The 23,009-nt window shown below is 48.8% G+C and overlaps 1 protein-coding gene across 1 annotated transcript; it reads right to left on the reverse strand.

Annotated features, from left to right (window-relative positions):
- Positions 1-5,820: 5,820 nt before the first annotated feature.
- On the reverse strand, positions 5,821-7,959 carry LOC119301495 (probable xyloglucan endotransglucosylase/hydrolase protein 27). Its single transcript, XM_037578471.1, has 4 exons — positions 7,625-7,959; positions 7,332-7,432; positions 7,009-7,217; positions 5,821-6,631 (listed from the first exon to the last, which is right to left on the reverse strand). The coding sequence occupies exons 1-4, from the start codon at positions 7,860-7,862 to the stop codon at positions 6,148-6,150; spliced, it is 1,032 nt and encodes a 343-aa protein (XP_037434368.1). The 5' UTR covers positions 7,863-7,959; the 3' UTR covers positions 5,821-6,147.
- Positions 7,960-23,009: the final 15,050 nt, after the last annotated feature.

Genomic DNA, 23,009 nt, shown 5'->3' on the forward strand with positions numbered 1-23,009 from the left:
CGTGGCGGCGCGGGAGAGCTGGGCACGGCGGAGCGGACGCGTCCGGTCCGTCCCGGACACGTCCAGCGGCGGCGGTGGATGGATCTAGGGTTAGGGGGAAGAGTGGAACCGCGAATTTGAAGGAGGGGGTCTATATATAGGCATAGAGGGAGTTAGGAGAGTCCAAATGAGGTGCGGCTTTTGGCCACGCGATCGTGATTGAACGATCTAGATGATGGAGCAGAGTTAGGTGGGTTTGGGGCCAAAATGGAGGGGTGTTGGGCTGCAACACACACGAGGCCTTTTCGGTCCCTCGGTTAACCGTTGGAGTATCAAACGAAGTCCAAATGATACGAAACTTGACAGGTGGTCTATCGGTAGTAAACCAAGGCCACTTGGCAAGTCTCGGTCCAATCCGGAAATGTTTAATCCCCATACACGAAAGAAGGCTAGAAATGACCACCGGAGGGGAACGAAGCGCCGGAATGCAAAACGGACAACGGGAAAAATGCTCGAATGCCTGAGACGAGCACGTATGCAAATGCAATGCACATGATGACATGATATGAGATGCATGACAACGATAACAACACACGGAGACAAAAACCCGAACCCGAGGAAATAAATATAACTTAACGCCGGAAACGGCAAGAGTTGGAGTACAAATAGGGAAAGTTACATCCTGGGTGTTACAGGAACTCTCAATGAAAGCACCTATGTCGGTGTCAAAACCGGCGGATCTCGGGTAGGGGGTCCCAAACTGTGCGTCTAAGGCGGATGGTAACAGGAGCCAGGGGACACGATGTTTACCCAGGTTCGGGCCCTCTTGATGGAGGTAATACCCTACGTCCCGCTTGATTGTTCTTGATGATATGAGTATTACAAGAGTTGATCTACCACGAGATCGTAGAGGCTAAACCCTAGAAGCTAGCCTATGGTATGATGGTTTGTTGTCCTACAGACTAAACCCTCCGGTTTATATAGACACCGGAGGGGGCTAGGGTTACACAGAGTCGGTTACAAGGGAGGAGATCTACACATCCGTATTGCCTAGCTTGCCTTCCATGCCAAGGAGAGTCCCATCCGGACACAGGACGAAGTCTTCAATCTTGTATCTTCATAGCCCAACAGTCCAGCCAAAGGATATAGTCCGGCTGTCCGGAGACCCCCAAATCCAGGACTCCCTCAGCCGGCCCTAGGAGGGGGCGCGCCATGAGGGGAGTCCTACTTGGACTCCTAGTCCATGAGTCCAAGTAGGATCCCCCCCTTTCCTAGTCCAAGTAGGAGAAGAAGGGAAAGAGGAGAGAAGAGAAGGAAGGAGGGGGCGCCGCCCCATCCCCTTGTCCAATTCGGGCTGGGCAAGGGGGGCGCCACCTATGGCCGGCCCTCTCTCTTCTCCAACTAAGGCCCATTGTGGCCCATTAATCCCCCGGGGGTTTCCGGTAACCCTCCGGTACTTCGGAAAATGCCCGAACCTATCTGAAACCATTCCGGTGTCCCAACATAACCTTCCAATATATCAATCTTTATGTCTCGACCATTTCAAGACTCCTCGTCATGTCAGTGATCTCATCTGGGACTCCGAACAAACTTTGGTTCATCAAAACACAAAACTCATAATACAAATCGTCATCGAACGTTAAGCGTGCGGACCCTACGGGTTCGAGAACTATATAGACATGACTGAGACACATCTCCGGTCAATAACCAATAACGGAACCTGGATTCTCATATTGGTTCCTACATATTCTACGAAGATCTTTATCGGTCAAACCGCATAACAACATACGTTGTTTCTTTTGTCATCGGTATGTTACTTGCCCGAGATTTGATCGTTGGTATCATCATACCTAGTTTAATCTGGTTTTTGGCAAGTCTCTTTACTCGTTCCGTAATGCATCATCCCGTGGCTAACTCATTAGACACATTGCTTGCAAGGCTCATAGTGATGTGCATTACCGAGAGGGCCCAGAGATACCTCTCCGATACACAGAGTGACAATTCTTAATCTTGAACTATGCCAACTCAACAAACACCATCAGAGACACCTATAGAGCATCTTTATAATCACCCAGTTACGTTGTGACGTTTGATAGCACACAAGGTGTTCCTTCGGTATTCGGGAGTTGCATAATCTCATACTCTGAGGAACATGTATAAGTCATGAAGAAAGCAATAGTAGAAAAACTAAATGAACATTATGCTAAGCTAACGGATGGGTCTTGTCCATCACATCATTCTCTAATGATGTGATCCCGTTCATCAAATGACAACACATGTCTATGGCTAGGAAACTTAACCATCTTTGATTAACGAGCTAGTCAAGTAGAGGCATACTAGGGACACTATGCTTGTCTATGTATTCACACATGTACTAAGTTTTCGGTTAATACAATTCTAGCATGAATAATAAACATTTATCATAGTATAAGGAAATATAAATAACAACTTTATTATTGCCTCTAGGGCATATTTCCTTCACCCACGTCATGTGAAAGCTAACCAGAGCCACATCCAGACAAAGCCTGCCAGAACACCCCGCACACGCACCCCCGAGCATCCTGATCCCGCAACCGTCACGCATTGGATGAGCAGTCGCCTGCCACTGCACCGACGAGAGCCGCATGCGCCGTCGTTCAGCACACCCGTTGCCGCGCCGAAGGGCCCTACGCCAGCCCAACGCCCCCGCCCAAGTTGTCGTCCCGCGCCAGCCCGTCCAGAGCAGAGAGAAGCCACGACCGTGCCGCCACCTACGTCGGTCAAGCTTTGCCCAGCAGCGCCTCGCGGGGAGGTGGGTCGGCGGCGCGCTAGGAGTTGCCCTCGGTCGCCCGTGGGGACGACACGCGGGTGGGAAATGTTTGTTCGATTCTAGGTTTCGGTGTTTTGGACCCATCGTGTTATTAAAATTTGGACCCCAATAGCCAGCGAACGTTGGCCGTGAGGGGTGGCATTTGTGAATGTTTTTCTTGGCAGTTTCTTCAAAGGTACATGGCAATTCATTTTCAGACATATGGCAGTTTCTGGAAAGAAGGAAATTTTGCGGCAAAAATGTGCAAAAATTGCCATTTTTTACCATCTAAAAATGTCATAAAAACGTTTTTTTGCCATCCTCCTCCCGGGAAACGTTCGCGAGTTAATATTTTCGTAAAAATTTCAATCTGGTTTCGTATAAACTAGAAGCATTGGGCGCGCTTTGCTGCGTCATTTATGTTGTTGGGTTTCTTAAAACAATTACTCTATTTCAAAATATGAGGTATATTACTTTTTTTGAAAAATCAAACATTTTAAGTTTCATCAAATTTGTAGAGAAAAATACCTAATCGGTATGATTAGATTCATCATGAAATGAATTTTCATTTTCATGTTTGTTTGTCTAGTATTATGGATGTTGATATTTGTTGCTCTCAACTTGGTCAAGTTATAGAAATTTGACTTTCAAAACACTAATACTCCTTATATATTTTGAAACTGATGGAATATTTAGTTTGACGTGTGGGGGAGATGATGGAGTGTATTTTATTTTTATTTATAATGTGGTGATTTGCAGGGCCTTTCGTGGTGTGATATTGTGTTACCTGTTAACCAACCTTTTTTTCAGAAACGACTCTAACTTTATTCATGCTCACAATAATTACAAGCACACTAATTTGGACCTAAGATCCAAGAAAATACAAAGTAACTCCTATGATAAGAATTATAATTAATTCTCTTGAAAACACCTATATTTATGTGGTGGAAATTTCTACATGGCTGGCGCATGTACTATATTGGTGCTGCAGTATCATATGTTGGCGCTTCTTTTCCCTGTGTGGTGGGAGGGTGCGCGGGGTTAATATGTTTTTATAGGTCGGTTGTTGCTCATAGATTTGAAAAAAAAAATCTATCAAAATCGTAAATCAAATCCAAAATTGAATACCTTAATTGAATGAAAGAGCTTCAAAATTAGAGAACGATGAATTAAGGACAACTCCTTGAGAAATTGTTTACACGGTCAAAATCGAATGACCCAATTCTAAATTTAAGACCTCAACTAATTATGATGCCTTAAAAATTAAGAAACATAGTGTATAGTATAACGAGAGAGTTTTTAGAAATCGTTGACTCAGTCAAAATTGGGTGACCCAATTCTAATTGAAGACCTCAATTGAATGTGGACTCTTTAAGGTGGTGTTTGGTTCTCTAGTCCTAGGACTTTTTCTATTCCCTAGGACTTTTTAAAAAAGACTTTCAAGGAGGTGCTTCTAAGGACTTTTAGCAAAAAGTCCCAAAAAAGTCCCACCATATTTGGTTTGCTGAGGAATTTTTCTAGTCCCAACACAAAAAAGTCTCTGGAACCAAACAACCCCTAAAACTAGTGAGCATAGTGATATAGAGGACTAGATCAACCTCTTTTTAAAATGAGGTCCTTCCCGGCAGAGGGGGTGGGGGGTTTATTTTTCTTGGGGTATCTCCAACAGTTGTAAGATAGGTGTTGATAAATTTGCCACCTAGAACATATTGATGATGTGGCATGTATTAAAGTAGATTAATCAACAACCTTTGCACAAGCTCTAAAATGAAATAGAGAGTAATCATATTTATTTTCTCACCATCTATTGGATAGCTTATATATAACCCATTAGAATAGTTGTATGATAGCTTGTTAATTGATGACATGAACATTTTGCCAACAAGACAAACATACAAACTGTTAAAGATGCCCTTAGACGAGTGCGTTTACCAAAGAATTTTACAACGAATACTTGTGCAACGTTTTCCCCGGAGTTCTGATCCACGGCATAACTGCGAACACTGCGGTGAGGTCTGCATCTCAAGGAATCAAACTGGCCAGACATTTAAACCTGACGCAATAAACCCGGCACTTCATCACGCTGCTTCATAAAAACCCGCGCAGGTCGTAGACAGTCAGTTGGATTGCGTGCTATACTACCTGCCCGTGTGACTGCGATATCATCAATATAATTACTCATACACTACCACGGAATAATAGAGTAGCCAATTGAGTCAGAGTTTGCTCTGCCTCCTGCTAGTGCAAATGCAACAATGCCTATCTCGGGTGATCAGATCATGTGGGTGCCATATGGTTGGACTTGGGAGACGGGGGGTTGGTGACGGGGACAGCTTGCCGCAACTGGTCGCTCTAGGATTAGGGTCCCGAAATACCAAACCTTGGATGCATTTAGCAGGACGACCCCGTGATTGCAGCAGGTTTTTGTAGCGGTGTCAGAATTTATCTACTGTTATTACCGAACCACCAGCACGTTTCTTCTTACACACCACAAGTTTATCCCAAATTCTACGAACAATCACTGGTAAGTGGGTCCGACCGTCGATCCAATTATGTTCGTGCGATCGTGTACATAGCAGCTCTCTCTGTCCAGGCAGGAGCCACACAATCGTGTACCTCGCCTGCAGCGGCCAGTTTCCTCTATCGGCCGCGAGCGCGCGAACGACCGAACTTTCCCTCCCTCACGGGCACAGCGTCTGACATGAACGAGGGGCACGCACAGCGTCATGTAGCGCTCCAGAATCTTTCCTAGCCGGTGAACGTTGCCCCGGAATCCCTGACAGCACCAGCGGCTCGTGCCCACCCGGCCACCCACCCGGTACGCTTGCCTCCCCCTTCGGACGCGCCATGCATGTGCCGCCACTGGCGCTGGAGCCCGGCATCGTACCTCCTACGCCGCGCGCAACAGTGCGTTCCACCGATGAAAATGGCGCGAGATCACGAGCTCCTCGTCTTTATCCCCCGTGAAAGCTACGGCTACGAGCCTACGACGAGGTTGCTACTGCAACACGAGCGGCCATGTACATGCATGCGACAGTGATGGGACTAGGAGCAAGCCGGAATTTTAACGTCGTTGAATTGATCATCAATGGCAGGTGCGGATGGTCCAAGGAGACAACAATAAACGCTAAGCTAGCTACTCGCCCCCGAATGGCGGATGGGGCAGGGCGGGAGTACAATGCGCGCGTGAGTCCGCGGGCGAAACCTTCGTGACAACAATGGGGGAATAAATTCCGACCGGTTTCCACCGCACACGGCACAGCGCGGTCACCCTGGCAAGCACGCACGCCGCCTAGCCCGCCTATGTACATCCCCTGTCATCCTCGGTGCCGGAACGCCGGAGCCGTGCCGCGACGGGCTGGCGCGCCGGCCGCGCGGGATCACATGACGACGTCGGAGCGGTGGCCGCGCCCTCCGCGGCGGTGCCGGCGGTCGCCGCCGTACTTCATACCGTCCGGGCCGAACAAGCGCGGGAGTGCGGCGGTGTCGCACTCTGACAGGGCGACCGGGTACCGGCGGCGGTCGTGGCAGTAGGAGTAGGACATCTGGCCGCGCCTGAAAGCCGACATCGCCGCGCGCTGCTCGGCGGACAAGGCGGCGGCGACAGGCTCGTACCAGGGCGTGCCGCACGCTGCCGTCGCGGAGTGATCGATGGGGTTGACGGGGCAGCCCTCGAGGACGAGGTCGCCGAACTGGGCGACGAACGGCGCGTACTTGTAGTTGGCCCTGTAGCGGCCGCCGAGGGTGGCCCAGGCGGAGCCGTCCCAGATGGTGGCGTAGAGGGACATGGGCTTGGAGGGGAACGCCGCGCCCATGGCCTCCGTCCTCACCACCTCCCTGATCGGGGTCTCATCCACGTAGAATCTGCAGCCAGCACACAAATGTCAGTGCAGTTCACAAAAAGAGAAACCACAAATTATAAATTGTTTTGTTCTATATATTTCTTTATGTGCAGAAAGAAACGTCATCGATTCTTTTGGTAAAAGAATCCAGGCAATGCGCATTGAAACAGGCGCAAAGATCTCGGAATGACCCAAATTTGCAAGGTCAGAAGGGTGGTGACACAAGCAGCGGGCAGAGCAAGAAAAACGCCAAAAAGGTCTGTGCCTGGCTCTCCCCACGAGCGCTCAGGAATCCAACTTCCAAATCCACACCAGGAATATCATCATAACAGATGGAAATGAGAGAAGCAGAGGAATGACAGTGGAACGCAGATGGGGAAGAATGGGATGCTGGCTCACATGATGCGGTGTTGGGTCCAGAGGATGGAGTAGTGGTGGAAGTCGTCCGTGGGGTCGAAGGGGAGGTCGTAGCGCTCCTCCCGGCCGGCGCCGGTGCTGCCGTTGCCGTACACGTTGGTCTGCACCCGCCAGTCGCGCCCGCGCACGTTGCCCAGGAACTCGAAGTCCAGCTCGTCGTGGGTCTTCTCGTACGCGTCGGCGTTCGACAGCTGCATGCGAAAACACAAACAAGCATCTTCTTTAGCTTCGGATCAGCATGTTCTTGAACTGATTTGCTGGTAAGATGCACAGCAGGGAGAGTAGCGAGGAAACACTGAACGTACGTAGAATGCAACGACGACGCCGGCGGCATAGTCGGCAGGGAGCTTCACGGCGGCGCTGAAGAAGCCGTGGAGGAACAGGTCCTGGGAGGCGAACCCGGAGCCTGCACAAAGAGGAAGACGAAGACAAGTTTTGTGAACAACACCCTGAAGTTGGCAAAATCACAGAACCGCCCTCCTGCCACCGAGGAGGCCGAAGAGGAGGGACCCGTTCGTGAAACAAACAAGTGCAATGCGCACCCGCATATTATATCAAAATCGCATAAACGCGGCCGCTAAAGCCGGGGAGCACTCACCGGTGGACTCGTCGAGGGCGAGGTGGACGCGCTTGCCCTCGCGGCGGAGGGCGAGGTTGCCACTGCCGAAGAGCTGGGTGTAGCCCTCGTCAAAGGCCATGGACCGCACGACGCCGTGGAGCGGCGCCGGCTGCCTGGCCTCGCCGCCGCGGCCGAGCAGGACGACCGCGGCGACGAGGACGGGGAGGAGGTGGGCGAGCCGCGGCGACGGAGGAGGACACGATGAGCTGGACGCCATCTCCACACCTCGCTCTCCACTCTGCTCTGAGCTCGGCTCTGCCTCTCTCTGCGCAACGCGGCCGTGATAGGTGCGATTTTATTGTGATGGGCTCCGTCCAGTCTCTCTCTCTCTCTCTCTCTCTCCTGCTGTGTGAGCGCCTTTTTCTCGGGCCGTGAGCTCCTGCAGTATTGTTCGGCGATTTGAATTAGTCCTCGTGTTCGGGCCCAGCGTCCGGTGTCTTGGATTCCTGGCAGGGCGGGCCCCTACTGTGCGCACACCAACGTTGCAAAATTGCATGTCTTCTTTCTTCGTTATAATTAATAAAAAGAAATGAAAATCGTACTGGTAGTAGGAGAACTACCTACGGCATTTTGGAGGACGATCGATGGAGCGATGGAAGTCGTTTATATTTTTAGGACTCCTTTGATTCATAGGGTACAAAGATCGTAGGAATAGGAAAGTCATAGAAAATGAGATGACATGTATCTCAAATCCTATGAGTAGAAATAGGAAATAAGATGCTCTTTGATTCACATCATAGGATTTTTTTTCATTAAGTCTAGGCTAATGTTTATTTTTCTATGAAATATGGAGATAGAAAGAATTCCTTCATAGGAATAGGATTCCATTCCTACAAACCAAAAGGCTCTAAAGGAATTTTTTCTATAGAAATCCTATCCTATAAAATTTCTCTAAACCAAAGAAGGCCTTAATAAAAACTTCGCGTCTGGTTTCAAAATTTTCTGAGAAAAATCATACACTTTAATATGGATGCTTTTACACTCCCTTCATTTCTAAATACAAGTCTTTGCAGAGATTTCACTACGGACTATATATGGAGCAAAATAAGTGAATCCACATTCTAAAGTGCATCCATATATTTCTATATGTGGTTCGTAATGAAATCTCTACAAAGATTTATATTTAGGAATGAAGAGAGTACATGTGTGCACAATGACGGAGCCGGCATTTGAGAACAGGGTGGTCCGCCCCTAAGGAAAATAAATTTGATAAGAAATATGACATGTGAATAATCGAACTAATTACCAATATCACATAAAAAATATGGTCTTTTAAACACGCTAAAATTCTCAATTAAATCTAAGTTTTGCATAGATAAGCCTACATAGTACATACCACATGGACAATAGTAAGTACATATCTTAAGAAGTTAAAAAAACAATTTCTCCCCTTTTTAGAGCATCTCTAGCAGACCCCGCAAAATCTCGACCCGCATAAGCCATTGACATTTCGACGAAGATCTCGTTTGCGGGTCAAAAACGTGCGCGGCAGAAACAGAAACCGTATATGAAACTGCATAATTTAAAAAAGAAAATCGCGAAGAAATTGCAACAATAGTAGTTCATCACATACTACGTGATCATTCATAGTTCATCGTCACATACTACATTATCATGCATACTATATTCTGCTACTATTACTGGAGGGAGGGAGGAGGCCGAGGTCGATATACCAAAATGGACGAGTTCGCGGCCGACGAGGACGCGGTGGAGGAGCTTAGTCCTCGTAGGAGTTGACAAGATCGATGAACTTCGATCTTTGCTTCTCGCGGATGCGCCGCCACTCATCGTTCTTCTCCTTCGCGGCAAGGTTGGCCGCGACCGCCTGCTGGAGGATGAGGTTGTCGACCTCGTCTCCCACTCGTCGTTCTTCTCCTTCGCGGCAAGGTTGGCCGCGACCGCCTGCTGGAGGATGAGGTTGTCGACCTCGTCGTCGTGGCGTCGGCGCTCCGCCTCCTCGCGCAAGCTCTGCTCGGCAACGGCGGCCGCGACCGCGTCGAAATTGGCCACAAAATCTTCAGGCCCGACGACCCTCGGTGCTCGATCTCCTCCGGCTCCTGCTTGACGGCGACGACCTCGATCTCCTCTGGCTCCTGCTTGTCGGTGGCGACCTCAATCTCCTCCGGCTCCTCTGACCACTCCCTCTTCACGGGAAAAAGCTCGCGCCGGAAGATGAAGAGCTCGCGGCGTGGGAAGATCTCGCGGCAGGGTAGGGTTTGGACCCACATATGCACCGCGAACCCATAGATACAGTGCTTGGGGGCGCTTGCATGCCGCGGTAAAATAGTTTACGGGCCGGGTGAGTATACGGTCTCTGTTCTGATCAGAAAATTGGACCGAGCCCGTATCCTTACTGGAATTTTACGGGTTTGCGACTTTTACGGGGTTTGCTAGAGTTGTTCTTAGCTTTCTTTCGAAAAAGAGAAACAATGTCTCCCGTCCTCTTCATTCTTCAAACAATTCTACAATAAGATTTTTGTCTATCAATAAAGCTATTTGGGGGAAGAAATAATGCGCAAAATTATGTTGTTGGTCGGTCCATCTACTGGATAGCATAGCACAGGAGAAAAAACAGTGCATATATAGCGAACAGTTCATATATTGCTACCCGCAAAAACAAACAGTGCGTATATGTTCACCGTTTTCAAAATCATGATTTTTTTTTCCCTTTTTTGAGTAGTTCTCACCTTAATGTATGTCATCTCAAAACTTTGCTCACCCGTAGTATACACCCGCATGAACACGCGTTATTTTAAAAAAATAGTAGAACTTCAAAAAATAATTTTCTAATTTTTCAACGAAACAACTTCATGGAGCTCGTCCTCCAAAACAACATTTCGGGGTACAACTTTTTTTCATGTATATACTGGCATCATTAGTACGTACGGAGTACTACCACTGAGACACTCCGATAGGGATCACTCGTTCCAGGTCTTTCGACGTTTTTACTTTTTTGCGGGGACAGGTCTGTCGACGTTTCACATCGCGGTGAATTCTTTTCCGAGCCTGCCGTACAACCACTACTGTCTCGCCTGCGATGAGTAACTGCGGCAGTATACTGCTACCGAACAGTGAAAAGATAGGCCTGAGCCCATATGTCAGTGAGGAGCAGCGGCTCACAGGTTAATTCCTCAGCCCAAAGCCGAGGGTTTAAACGACGTGTAGCATCACTATCGTGTCCCGCCCCCCTCTCTCCCTCTGCGCCCGTTCTTTGCCTCTAGGAAAGGCAGCGCCTTTTTCTTAACTGCGGACGCAGACGGGACACGGCCTGGGGTTGGCTGCTTGCTCCTGGACGTACGCCGTGCCATGCCAGGCCACTTGCGGTCGCGGGGTCCGTGGTAGTAGTGGTAGTAGCTTGACAATGCTGTGCAGTACTACTACTAGTGGAGTAGGAGTACTTGCGAACGGAGCCGCGCGGTAAAAATTTCCCAGCTTTTGGTAGTACGCTACCGCTACTCCGTGAGACCGTGACCATGAGAGCACGGAAGGAGAGAGTGTTCAAGAGGTGTACATGTATTTGCCGCGGACCGAAATATGTACTGTACTCGGTGTGAGACCGGCTACTTCGCTGCAGACAAGCTCTACGGCGCATGAACGCGCCAACGGAACCTGGACGGAGGAGGGACGCTCCCTATATGCCTCTGCTGCGAATGTACGAAAACTAACCTGGAATATGTTCGTAATTGATTGAGAGGCCTCCTTTCTTCTTTCTTTTTTGCGTGAAAGAGGGGCTTCCTTTCCAACGGTTCTCCTCCTAATTTGTGTCCTACAGTGACCGGTTTCTAAGAGTAAATTTTAAAAAAGGGCATTTGAGATGGGTGGTGGTGGGGGGAAGGGGGGTTAAGTAAAAAGAACACCATATTTGAGTTTACTTTAACACATAACGACAATCTTTGCCGGAAAAAAAAATACATGCTCGAATTTCCCAATTTGCCCGCTCTAACAGCTAATATGACCAGTGGGACTTGCCTGCCGAGCTGATGTGACATGCACATGTGAAACTACGATGAGAGGGTTCTCGCCCTACGTGTCATCTTCATTCCATCTTTTCTTCTTCCTCCCTCCCTCACCATTTCTCCTTCCTCTCTCCCACTCCATCTCCTACAAGCAGGAAAAAAACCAAGTCCCACTGTAGCACCTAATGCAAAAAAGAATCAAAACTATGTCCCCGTCGGGCTCGTGTGGGCCGAAGAGGGTGTTTTCGGTCGGCGGTTGGCCGAAAAGGACTCTTCGGTCACGCATTGGTCGAAGAGATCCGTAGCTGGGCTGAAAAGGCCTTTTTGGTCAGCAGTAGGCCGAAAAGTACTCTTTGGTCAGCAGTAGGCCGAAAAATCCCTTGGGCCCACCTGTTCGCGTGAACGGGAGGCCGCATGGCTGCGCTCTTCGGCTTATGTTAAGCCGAAATGTTTTTTTTTTTGACTTATGAATCTGATTAGGAGACATATATTGTTTTATGTATGCTAGAGACATATTACTATTAATCCGCATTGTTATTCGAGTTACATTTCAAAGGAGACTGCAACCGATAATTAAGATACAAGTACATTTGAATTAAACGGTAGCGCTGAACTTAGAAAATACAGCTTATATACTACATGAAGGCATCATCTTCATCCTCCATCGATGCAACACTCTTGCCCTTCGACGATGTGGTACTCTTGCCCTCCGTCGACGCAGCACTCTTGCCCTTCGACGATGCGGTACTCTTGCCCTTCGATGGTGCGGTACTCTTAGCCTTGGTGCTCGGCATGAAGATATCGTCTTCGTCTTCGCTGTTGGTAGTCCATAAATATGTTGCTCTGTTGCAGTCCTTATGAAATTTTCACTCTTTGTCTGCACTACCTTCTTCCACCTTCCATGCAACCTAAGTTCTTTACATACCTCCTCATAGGTCCTTCCAGGTCACCCGGACCTACGTAATGTGTGAGCCAACTCGTTCAGTATGGTGTCACTACCGATGAGTTCGTCCCATGGAACTATCCTATTGTCCATCCTGAAATCGGTGGCTAGCCTAAGAAGACATTTGCTCGTCCCAGGGTGAAAACTATGATCAAAAGGATAATCGGACATCTCGATTACACTAAACTTGACTGCTTATCCATCTCCGTGTGAAGGGGGTTTTATAGGTAGAGAGGAGAAAATGACGGGAAAGAACGAACATGGTATGAAGGGAAAGTGATATGCCTCAAATAGCTTTGAGACGATTTTATGGGGTGGCCCTGATCTTTCACTGACGCAAAGAGCTAGCAGAGTAAAACTTGAACGGAAGGAGATGAATTAGAACAGGCCGAATATATATAGCTGCAGTGGTGATTCTGTACGTGAACGAGTAGTAGCTAGCTAGATGGATTGGTTTAGACTAATGATGATCAGCGGCGGCGACGACGACAGAGGTTTAGACCAATGATGATCAGCGGCGGCGGCGGCGACAGAGTAATTAGCAGATGGAAAACGTAAGGTGGTAGAAGTAGATTGAACAAAGTAGAGATCTGATTGACCCCTGATTGATCAAGAATCAAAACGAAGCTAGCGCCCTGGGAATCAAGTCAGCCAGAACACATGCAATCAACGATCCAAATCATGGAACGCAGGAACTCAGATATGCGCCAATCATAAGATGACTTTTCTGAATATTTATCTGTATCAACTCCAACGTAAACCTAGACAACGCTGCCCCTTGCTTATATAGGTGGTGCCTAACAATTGGGCCTAGACCGACCTGGACTAGGAAAACGATGAGGACTCCTCACGTTACAACTTGTACGTAGAAACTAAAAAAACCTACAAAAACCAATTAAACTAGAAAACAAATAAAAAGGACACGCCTCCTCTGTCATGGCATTTTTGTACGCTTGATTCATCCAGGACCCATGTACGTATATTGTCCTTCGTACAAATATTGGCAAGGTGTTCTGAACATAGGCTTCACTTTCTCCTGAGGCACGATCCGAGGAGCAACTTCAGTAGCATATGGAACAGGCATCATACCTAAGATTCCTCTCTGTTTTGTAGCACACATTATCTTCTTATGATGCAGAGTGGGAACCACATATTTTTGCATCTTATTTTCATAGCCAGACTCTCGCTTGAAAAATACTTTACTTGGCGATAATGGTGAAACGACAAGAGTACCTGGGGTGACCGCATCATCCTCTCCCCCTTCAAACGAAATCGTCCTCGGTTTCGGAGCACCCTTCAAAACATCCTTGTGTACAAACATATGATCAACCTTGATAGCATTATTACCCATGGGCTGCAGCACACGTTTGATGCCAACATCTCGGAACACGTAAGTGTTCGACCTCCCCTCATGTATAGCGTTGCGATCGTATTGCCACGGACGACCCAATAGTAATTGGCACACATCCATTGGCACGACGTCACAAATGACCTCATCATAATATGTGCCAATATTGAACTTTACGCGTACCTTGTGAGTCACCTTCAAACGTCCGGAGTTGTACAACCACTCAATGCAATGTGGCTGCGGATGTGGCCATGCCTTCAGTCCTAAAGCATCCACCACATGCTTGCTTATGATGTTGGTGTAGCTCCCTCCATCAATAATCAACTTGCAACACTTGTTTTTGATCTTGCATTGTGACTGAAAAATTTTCCACCGCTGTCCCGAACTTGGAGTTTGATCCTCTTTAGCTCGCTGCACCATAATGCATGGCAGGTCATCATAATCTAGAGGATAGCACATGATAGGATTAGATTCACTTTCCCCTTCCTTGGGCTCATCAGACTCTGAGTCAATTTTGTCTTCGGAAACATATCCATCATTAACAAGGAGCACTCTCTTCTTGTTCGGACAATCAATGCGTTTGTGTCCCCTACCTCCACATGTGTAACAAACAATCTCACTAGTACGCATAGCAGACTGCGCACTTGAATCAGCCCTTGAAGCCACTTTGCTCGCGGCCATAGATTCTTTGCTCATCTCCTTGTGATTGGTAGCAGCTGACCTATAGGATGAAGCTGGCTTGACATTATCATCGTCATGCGAATAGGAACGTCGCCCCATGCTGGAATTGGTGCGGCCTTTGGGAACTTGCTTGGCTTTGACCCACTGTTCGGCACGCTCCGCCTGATGAAGAAGATCTTGCATATCATTATACTGCATCAAATCAACACGGTCACGTATATCCATTCAGCCCCTCAAAGAAGCGTGTCATTGTTGCATCATCAGACTCATGCACATTAGTTCTGATCATCAGAACTTGCATCCGTTGGTAATATTCATCCACCGTCATGGCTCCTTGAACAAGACGGCGAAGCTTTGTGTGTTGCTCCTTCTGAAAATAAGCTGGCACAAAGCGAGCACGCATTGTATGCTTCATCTCACGCCATGACTCTGGTCGTGCGTCATTGCGGTTGAGCTGATCCCACCAAATTAATGCATAACCTGAAAATTCAAGAGAAGCAAAACGAATCTTCCGCTCCTCGGAGTAACGGTGATTATCAAAAATCTGCTCCACACGCATCTCCCACTCAAGATACTCCTCGGGACCGGCCTTGCCTGTAAACGAAGGTATAGTAATTTTTATTCTACCAATACCTCCGTCCTCGTCCTCATCGCGGCGCCGCCTTGGTCCATCATCACGGGGACGAGCATCCTATCGTGGTCGGCGAGGCAAGTCGCCGCGAGCATCAGAACCATCCTCGAACTCAGCATCATTGTCGTCGTTGGTAACGTCCGCGTCACGGACATGTCGAGGTGCTCGCTGCTGCAGGGCATGTTGTTCCCTCGCTGGAGCAGCCGCGCCGGTTGCCCTTGCCTCTAGGCGACGGAGGGCTGCTTGCATGGCCTGGAACCCGTCGGTCACCGTCTCATCGAGGGCCTTCATGCGGTTGTCGAAGTGCTGGTATGTAGCCTTGAACATAGCACGGACACCTGGGTCCAGATCAGGACCATATTGCGGCGGCCCATCATCCTCCTGCACCTCATCCGCGTCACGCTTGCTTGCAGTTGACATCGCGCAGTGATAAACCTGGCGCTCTCTGATACCAGTTGATATGCCTCAAATAGCTTTGAGACGATTTTATGGGGTGGCCCTGATCTTTCACTGACGCAAAGAGCTAGCAGAGTAAAACTTGAACGGAAGGAGATGAATTAGAACAGGCCGAATATATATAGCTGCAGTGGTGATTCTGTACGTGAACGAGTAGTAGCTAGCTAGATGGATTGGTTTAGACTAATGATGATCAGCGGCGGCGGCGACGATAGAGGTTTAGACCAATGATGATCAGCGGCGGCGGCGGCGACAGAGTAATTAGCAGATGGAAAACGTGAGGTGGTAGAAGTAGATTGAACAAAGTAGAGATCTGATTGACCCCTGATTGATCAAGAATCAAAACGAAGCTAGCGCCCTGGGAATCAAGTCAGCCAGAACACATGCAATCAACGATCCAAATCATGGAACGCAGGAACTCAGATATGCGCCAATCATAAGATGACTTTTCTGAATATTTATCTGTATCAACTCCAACCTAAACCTAGACAACGCTGCCCCTTGCTTATATAGGTGGTGCCTAACAATTGGGCCTAGACCGACCTGGACTAGGAAAACGATGAGGACTCCTCACGTTACAACTTGTACGTAGAAACTAAAAAAACCTACAAAAACCAATTAAACTAGAAAACAAATAAAAAGGACACGCCTCCTCTGTCATGGCATTTTTGTACGCTTGATTCATCCAGGACCCATGTACATATATTGGCCTTCGTACAAATATTGGCAAGGTGTTCTGAACATAGGCTTCACTTTCTCCTGAGGCACGATCCGAGGAGCAACTTCAGTAGCATATGGAACAGGCATCATACCTAAGATTCCTCTCTGTTTTGTAGCACACATTATCTTCTTATGACGCAGAGCGGGAACCACATATTTTTGCATCTTATTTTCATAGCCAGACTCTCGCTTGAAAAATACTTTACTTGGCGATAATGGTGAAACGACAAGAGTACCTGGGGTGACCGCATCAGAAAGGGTTGGTGGGAACATATGGCATGAAGGGGTTGGCGGGAACATATGGAGGGAAATAGTTGGCGGGAAAATATTGAGGGAAAGGGTTGCGCGATAATATATCTTTTCAATGTCTAAGATTGGCAATGGTTACACATCATTCATAAGTCAAAATTAAAAAAACATTTCGGCCTAACATAAGTTGAAGAGCGCAGCCATGCAGCTTCGGCCTCCCGTTCACGCGAAAAGGTGGGCCCTATGAACTTTTCGGCCTACTGCTGACCAAAGAGTACTTTTCGGCCTACTGCTGACCAAAAAGGCCTTTTCGGCCCAGCTATGGATCTCTTCGGCCAATGCGTGACCGAAGAGTCCTTTTCGGCCAACCGCCGACCGAAAACACCCTCTTCGGCCCACACGAAGCCGAGAGGGTCATAGTTTTGCTTTTTTTGCATTGAGTCCTATAGTTTCCGAATCTGCTATAAAAACGTGATAGTTTTGAAAAAATATCACAAATGACCAATGCTATTGCTGAAAGGAAATAGTTACTTCCAAGTGAATATTTCCTAGATACCTAAAATTCATTTTATTATGATCCATTTTGCGAAAATATGTATTGTACCAAAGATGCAAAATTGTTTTCTTTTTTTTTTCTTTTTTTCTAACTTCCTCCACCTCACTTGGAGGAGATCAAAGATCTCCGTCATGCCAGTGACAAGCTTGCTCTGTGCGTGTCGGTTCATAATACCATTGATGAGGTGGCATGTGTAGCCGCAAAGCCAAAAGGGAGTCACACAAGGAAGTTACACAGGTTTAGGCCCTCATAGTGGATGTAAAACCCTACTCCTACTTGATTGTATTGATGGTGGTAGCCTCGTACGAGAGCTACACTGTGTGTGCATTGGAGAGAATGCTAATGGTCCCATATGTATATCAAGACTAGATTGTCTATGATCTAGCCCTAGACTTTCTTATATAGAGGACAAGGCTTACGGGTTACAAGATTCCACGTTAGCTACGGCCGGGTGGGGATTGCTTCTCTGCATCGATATCCCTAATCTTATGGACTCACATGGTTGGGCCCGAAGTGCAAAGGTTTGCAGTATGTAGCAAGTTTCCTTCGGTTGAAAACAATGTATCAATCCATGGAGTCTTGGTCTACATCAATGACCAGTTCATGCACACAGCTAATACACTTCACATGGTCCCCAAATTCATAGTAAGGGTGTCAACCATGGTAGGGCAATGCAGATAAAGTTGGTTCTCTCGATATGCAACTACATGGTAGGGCAATGCAGATAAAGTTGGTTCTCTCGATATGCAACTACGTGAGGACACCTTATATGCCAATCAAGCTCAACACAAGTTATGCTACACAACAAAGTAGATAGCAAGCCAACAAGCATACTAATGGCTCGATAATTTATGATTATTTGCAAGGTTTTTTTACTTGGTTTTCACCGGATTCATACCGCTTCTTGGTTATTTCTAATGCTAATCCTTCAAGAGAGAGAGAGAAAAATCCATTTTCCCATTATTTGGGAGGAGATATCGTATATGGAAGGAAACCAATGAGAATTACTGCAAATCAAGTGAAATGGAGCAACTTCCATATTGGAGGCCCAGCCACCAAGCGAGACAGAGTGAAAGACGTCCTTCCATGGGATCATACCCGCTCGCATAGATGGTCATATGAGGTGCATGTAGCTCCACCTTATCAATACAAGAAACTTTCATGGAGAAGAGACACACATTCAAGAACCCTAGCTATCGCCATGACTTCCAGAATTGAGAGAGAAGAGATCCGGAGAACCAACAAAGATCTTCGTAGTTTTGGTCCTTTAATCTCCATCATCATTTCATCCTTCACTATTCTAAGAGGAATTCCAAGTTGTAAGATCAGTTGTAAACGCTATTCATACTCGTCTGGAGATCGGGGCTTGTTTGATCATTCGATTCATTATGGATCTTCCCTATGTTACTGATATGGTTTTCGTGGGTTTATTCTCTAAGATAATTGATTATTCTCTTATGATGTGTGAGTAGTCCCGTCGGTGTCAAAACCGGCGGATCTTGGGTAGGGGGTCCCGAACTGTGCGTCTAGGCTGGATGGTAACAAGAGACAAGGGACACAATGTTTTTTACCCAGGTTCGGGCCCTCTCGATGGAGGTAATACCCTACTCCTGCTTGATTAATATTGATGATATGGGTAGTACAAGAGTAGATCTACCACGAGATCAAGGAGGCTAAACCCTAGAAGCTAGCCTATGGTATGATTGTTGTGTATGGAGTTGATTGCCTACGGACTACAACCCTCCGGTTTATATAGACACCGGATAGGGTTAGGGTTACATAAAGTTGGTTACAATGGTAGGAGATCTTGAATATCCGCATCGCCAAGCTTGCCTTCCATGCCAAGGAAAGTCCCATCCGGACACGGGACGAAGTCTTCAATCTTGTATCTTCATAGTCCAGGAGTCCGGCTGAAGGTATAGTCCGGCTACCCGAACACCCCCTAATCTAGGACTCCCTCAGTAGCCCCTGAACCAGGCTTCAATGACGATGAGTCCGGCGCGCAAATTGTCTTCGGCATTGCAAGGCGGGTTCCTCCTCCAAGTCCTTCATAGAAGATTGTAAACACCAATAGTAGTGTCCGGCTCTACAAAATAAGCTTACACATATTGCCATAGAGAGAATAATATTAACACAAATCAAATCTGCTGACGTATTCTGTAGTGCGTCATCACACTACAGCCAAGTCCTTCACTCGAATCATTTTTACTTTTCCACCTCAGCATGTTTTGCGAGGCGGTTTCCTTGGCACGTCTTGTAAAAGCAGAGATCGTGTACCCCCTTTACGGGATTCTCATCAATAGGGATGTGGGTAATCTAACCACGCCACTTATCACGGTGCTTGGGAGGCAAGCGAGTTTTACTAGGCAGGTGGGGACGCACAACCGCATCCGCCCGTATAAGGGGATAAGGATCCACCTTTTTACCTACGCCTTCTTCCTCCTTTGCCTATCCATCTCCTGCGCACTCGAGCTCCAGCGCCCAAGCCCGCACTTCCCACCTCAACCTTCTCCAGCAATGTCCGGAGCGGGAGGCAAGTGGATGGTCTCCTCCATCACGGAGGGCCATGTCAAAAAGCTAAGGAAGGCCGGATACTTGTCCAAGGACATCGCGCACCGGCTTCCCGAGGAGGGGCAGCTTCTCCCCACCCCAAGGCCCCATGAGAGGGTAGTATTCCTTCCCCACTTCCTCCGCGGACTGGGTTTTCCACTCCACCCATTTGTCCGGGGGCTCATGTTTTACTATGGCCTGGATTTTCACGATCTGGCCCCGAACTTCGTCCTCAACATCTCGGCGTTTATTGTCGTGTGCGAGGCTTTCCTCCGCATCCGCCCCCATTTCGGCCTCTGGCTCAAGACCTTCAACGTCAAGCCCAAGGTGGTGCACGACAGCCAGGCGGAGTGCGGAGGCGCCATGGCGGGCAAGATGGCCAACGTCCTATGGCTCGAGGGATCCTTCGTGGAGACCCTGAAGGGGTGGCAATCGTGGTGGTTTTACATCACCGAGCCGCGCGATCCGAAATGGATCGCAACCCCTGAGTTCCGATCCGGACCCCTCACGCGGCTTATGTCCTGGAAAGAGACGGGCCTATCATGTGGTAACGAGGAAGAGGTGACCGGACTGAAGACATGCATCCAGTCCCTGGTAAACAAGCCAATCAGGCTTGTAAATGTAGTCCAGGTCATGCTCGTTCGCCAAATCCTCCCGTGTCAACAACGGGACTTTACTCTGTGGGAGTTCGACCCGGCACAGCACCGAACCCTTAACAGGATCTTCGGCACGACGTATGAAGACGTCTGGAAGGCGCTAATCAAAGGTGCCGAGGCTCCCGCATCCGCTTCCGAGGACCGCGGATACAGCTCGCAGCATCACGCTAGCGAGGTAAGCTATTTTCACCTTTTACAGGATGTTAAGTTTTTTCATAGTTTGACTCTATGCGGGATCTAAACTCCCTTACCTTTGACAGGCTTGGCGGGCGATATCCGGACCGATTAACTGTCCGGCTCCGCTGCCCGAAGATCCAGCCCCAGCTCTACTAGCGAAGCTGTTGGTTTCGGCGCCTTATGTGGTGCCGGAGAAGAAGGCCAAGAAGAAGAAGGCCATGGGGACTCGAAAGAGTGCCCGTAATGTGGTGGTGTCGGACTCGTCATCTGGCGAGTCCGAGACGCTCTCCTCCCATGAGAACGAGGAGGAGGAAGAAGAAGAAAACTCTCCCCCTCCAGCGGGGGGAGGAAAGAAAAGGAAGGCCGCCCCAACGGGGGAGGCCGAAGGGTCCAGGAAGAGGAAGACCCCTCCGCCGAACTACTCCCCGATGCCGAAGAGGACGAATAGGAGTGGCCAGATAGGGCCAAGCGTCCGGCGAAATCGTAAGTTCGGATATCAGAATAACTCATGACGTTCCTTTGTTGCACAGCTTTCCCTAATGTCGAATGTAATTATGCAGTCCGCCCCGGGCCGAATTTGAAGGATCATCGGGCGGCTCCCTGGATTCATCGGACGTGAACTCAGTTCCACCCGCTGTCTCCCCCCGCACTGTGGACGAGGCCGAAGTGGCGTCGCAACGAGCTCCGGGGCAGGAGGAGGTGGTCCTGGAGGAGCCGCAAGGCGACCTCCCGGACCCCAGGAGTAAAGGGGACAAGACCCCCCCCCAGGGCTCCAAGTCCGGCTTTGTGCCGGACACCGCGCCGGAATCTTCAACAGTTCTGGACCGCGGTAGGCGAACTTCTTCCAAGAGGAGCAAGCCTTCTGAGCCGGCGGCCTCCGTCCAGCCGGAGGTGCCGGACAATCTGCTTGAGGTGCTTGACGGCGCCTCCATCGACGAGGAGCACCGTACTATTATGAGTATGGTGATCCAGAAGGTTCAGTCCGCCAAGAGCGGACTGACTGAAGCTTGCACTAGCCTTCTAACAGGCTTCGAGGTAAGTAAAAATATATAAAAATAGTACCGCATAGACAGTAGCCCCTGATGCTCTGTTTGGCGTTCGGAAAGAAAAGCCGAATAAAGGATCCAGTAAATTTCGCAGGAGTCTAACAATAAAGAGTCAATATGCGTGTGCAGGCTTCGCTGCTATCCACCGCCGCACTGACTACGGAGGTGGGTGTCCTGAAACAGGACCTCAAGCGGACCGAGCAAGAGCTCGGCCTTGCCAAGCGACAGCTCGAGGAAAAAGAAGGTAGGAAATACCTTACAGAAAAGGTGCCTATAGAGAGGCGTGATTGCAAAAAATAACAGGATTGCACTGCTTATTATAGGGGCCACGACTGAGGTGGCGACCCTCAAGCAGGCGCTGTCCGAGGCCGAAAAGAAAACGGCCGCGGAGCGCACCGAGCGAGAGAAACTTGGGGCTCAGGTCAGCGAGGTGCAGCAAGAGCTTCAGACTCTCATGAAAAAACATGAGAGTTTGGAGCTTGAGTCAAAGACCCAAGCGCCCGAGCTCGCGGCGGCCCTTGAGACTGCCAAGTCTGCCAAGGCCGAAGCCCAAAAGGCCCTCCAAGAATTGGAGGAGATGAAGAAGATAGCAGCGGGTAAGGCATTCTTTATGCAAAGCAAAAATATAAAAGTAAACTACTTGTTACTTACCCGAATCCGGAGTTCTCTAGGGGCATTCGCAGATCTTCCCCGCAGTGTATCCGCCGCTGCCGCATTCTACCGAGCTGAAGAGGGTAGCTCGATAGAGAAGGTGTTCTAGTCTCAGTATGCTGAGGCCGGACGCCCTGTGCCCTTGAGCGACCAGCTGAAACAGCTGGTCGAGCTCCACAAGGTGGCCGAACAGGCCATAGAGGGCTTCATAGTTCGGCTGTGGCCCGGAGAGGCCCTACCTGGGAGCTACTTCGGGCTGGTGCGGCGGCTGGTGGAGGCCTGTCCAAGGCTCGAGGTCATCAAGCGCTCCGTCTGCATCGAAGGTGCCCGTCGGGCCCTTGCCCGTGCAAAGGTGCACTGGGGTAAGCTGGACGGTGAGAAGCTTGTGAAGGGCGTGCCGCCACCGGGGAAGGAGCATCGCAAGCCCGAGAACTATTATAAGGATGTTCTTGCGGGTGCCCGCCTTGTGGCGGATGAATGTACCAAGGATGTAATTTTTGAATAAACTCGCTCGTTTTTATCCTGTGCGCTGAAAACTTGTTCATAGGCGCTTAAGCAATGCTTGTTGAATTTAAAATATTATTTTCTGTGCGGCCATTTATCAAAAAATTGAGAGATGGCCAGTCGTCGGCTTCTGCCCCCGTGCCACTAGTGCTGGGGTGTTCGGGATAAACCTGAGCGCTCTTTTTCCCATAGTTGGGTCCTTCAAGGGAGGCGCTCAGCACAACGAACCAGGCAATTGGA

Source organism: Triticum dicoccoides, chromosome 5A, assembly GCF_002162155.2.
Source record: "Triticum dicoccoides isolate Atlit2015 ecotype Zavitan chromosome 5A, WEW_v2.0, whole genome shotgun sequence".
Lineage (NCBI taxonomy): Eukaryota > Viridiplantae > Streptophyta > Magnoliopsida > Poales > Poaceae > Triticum > Triticum dicoccoides.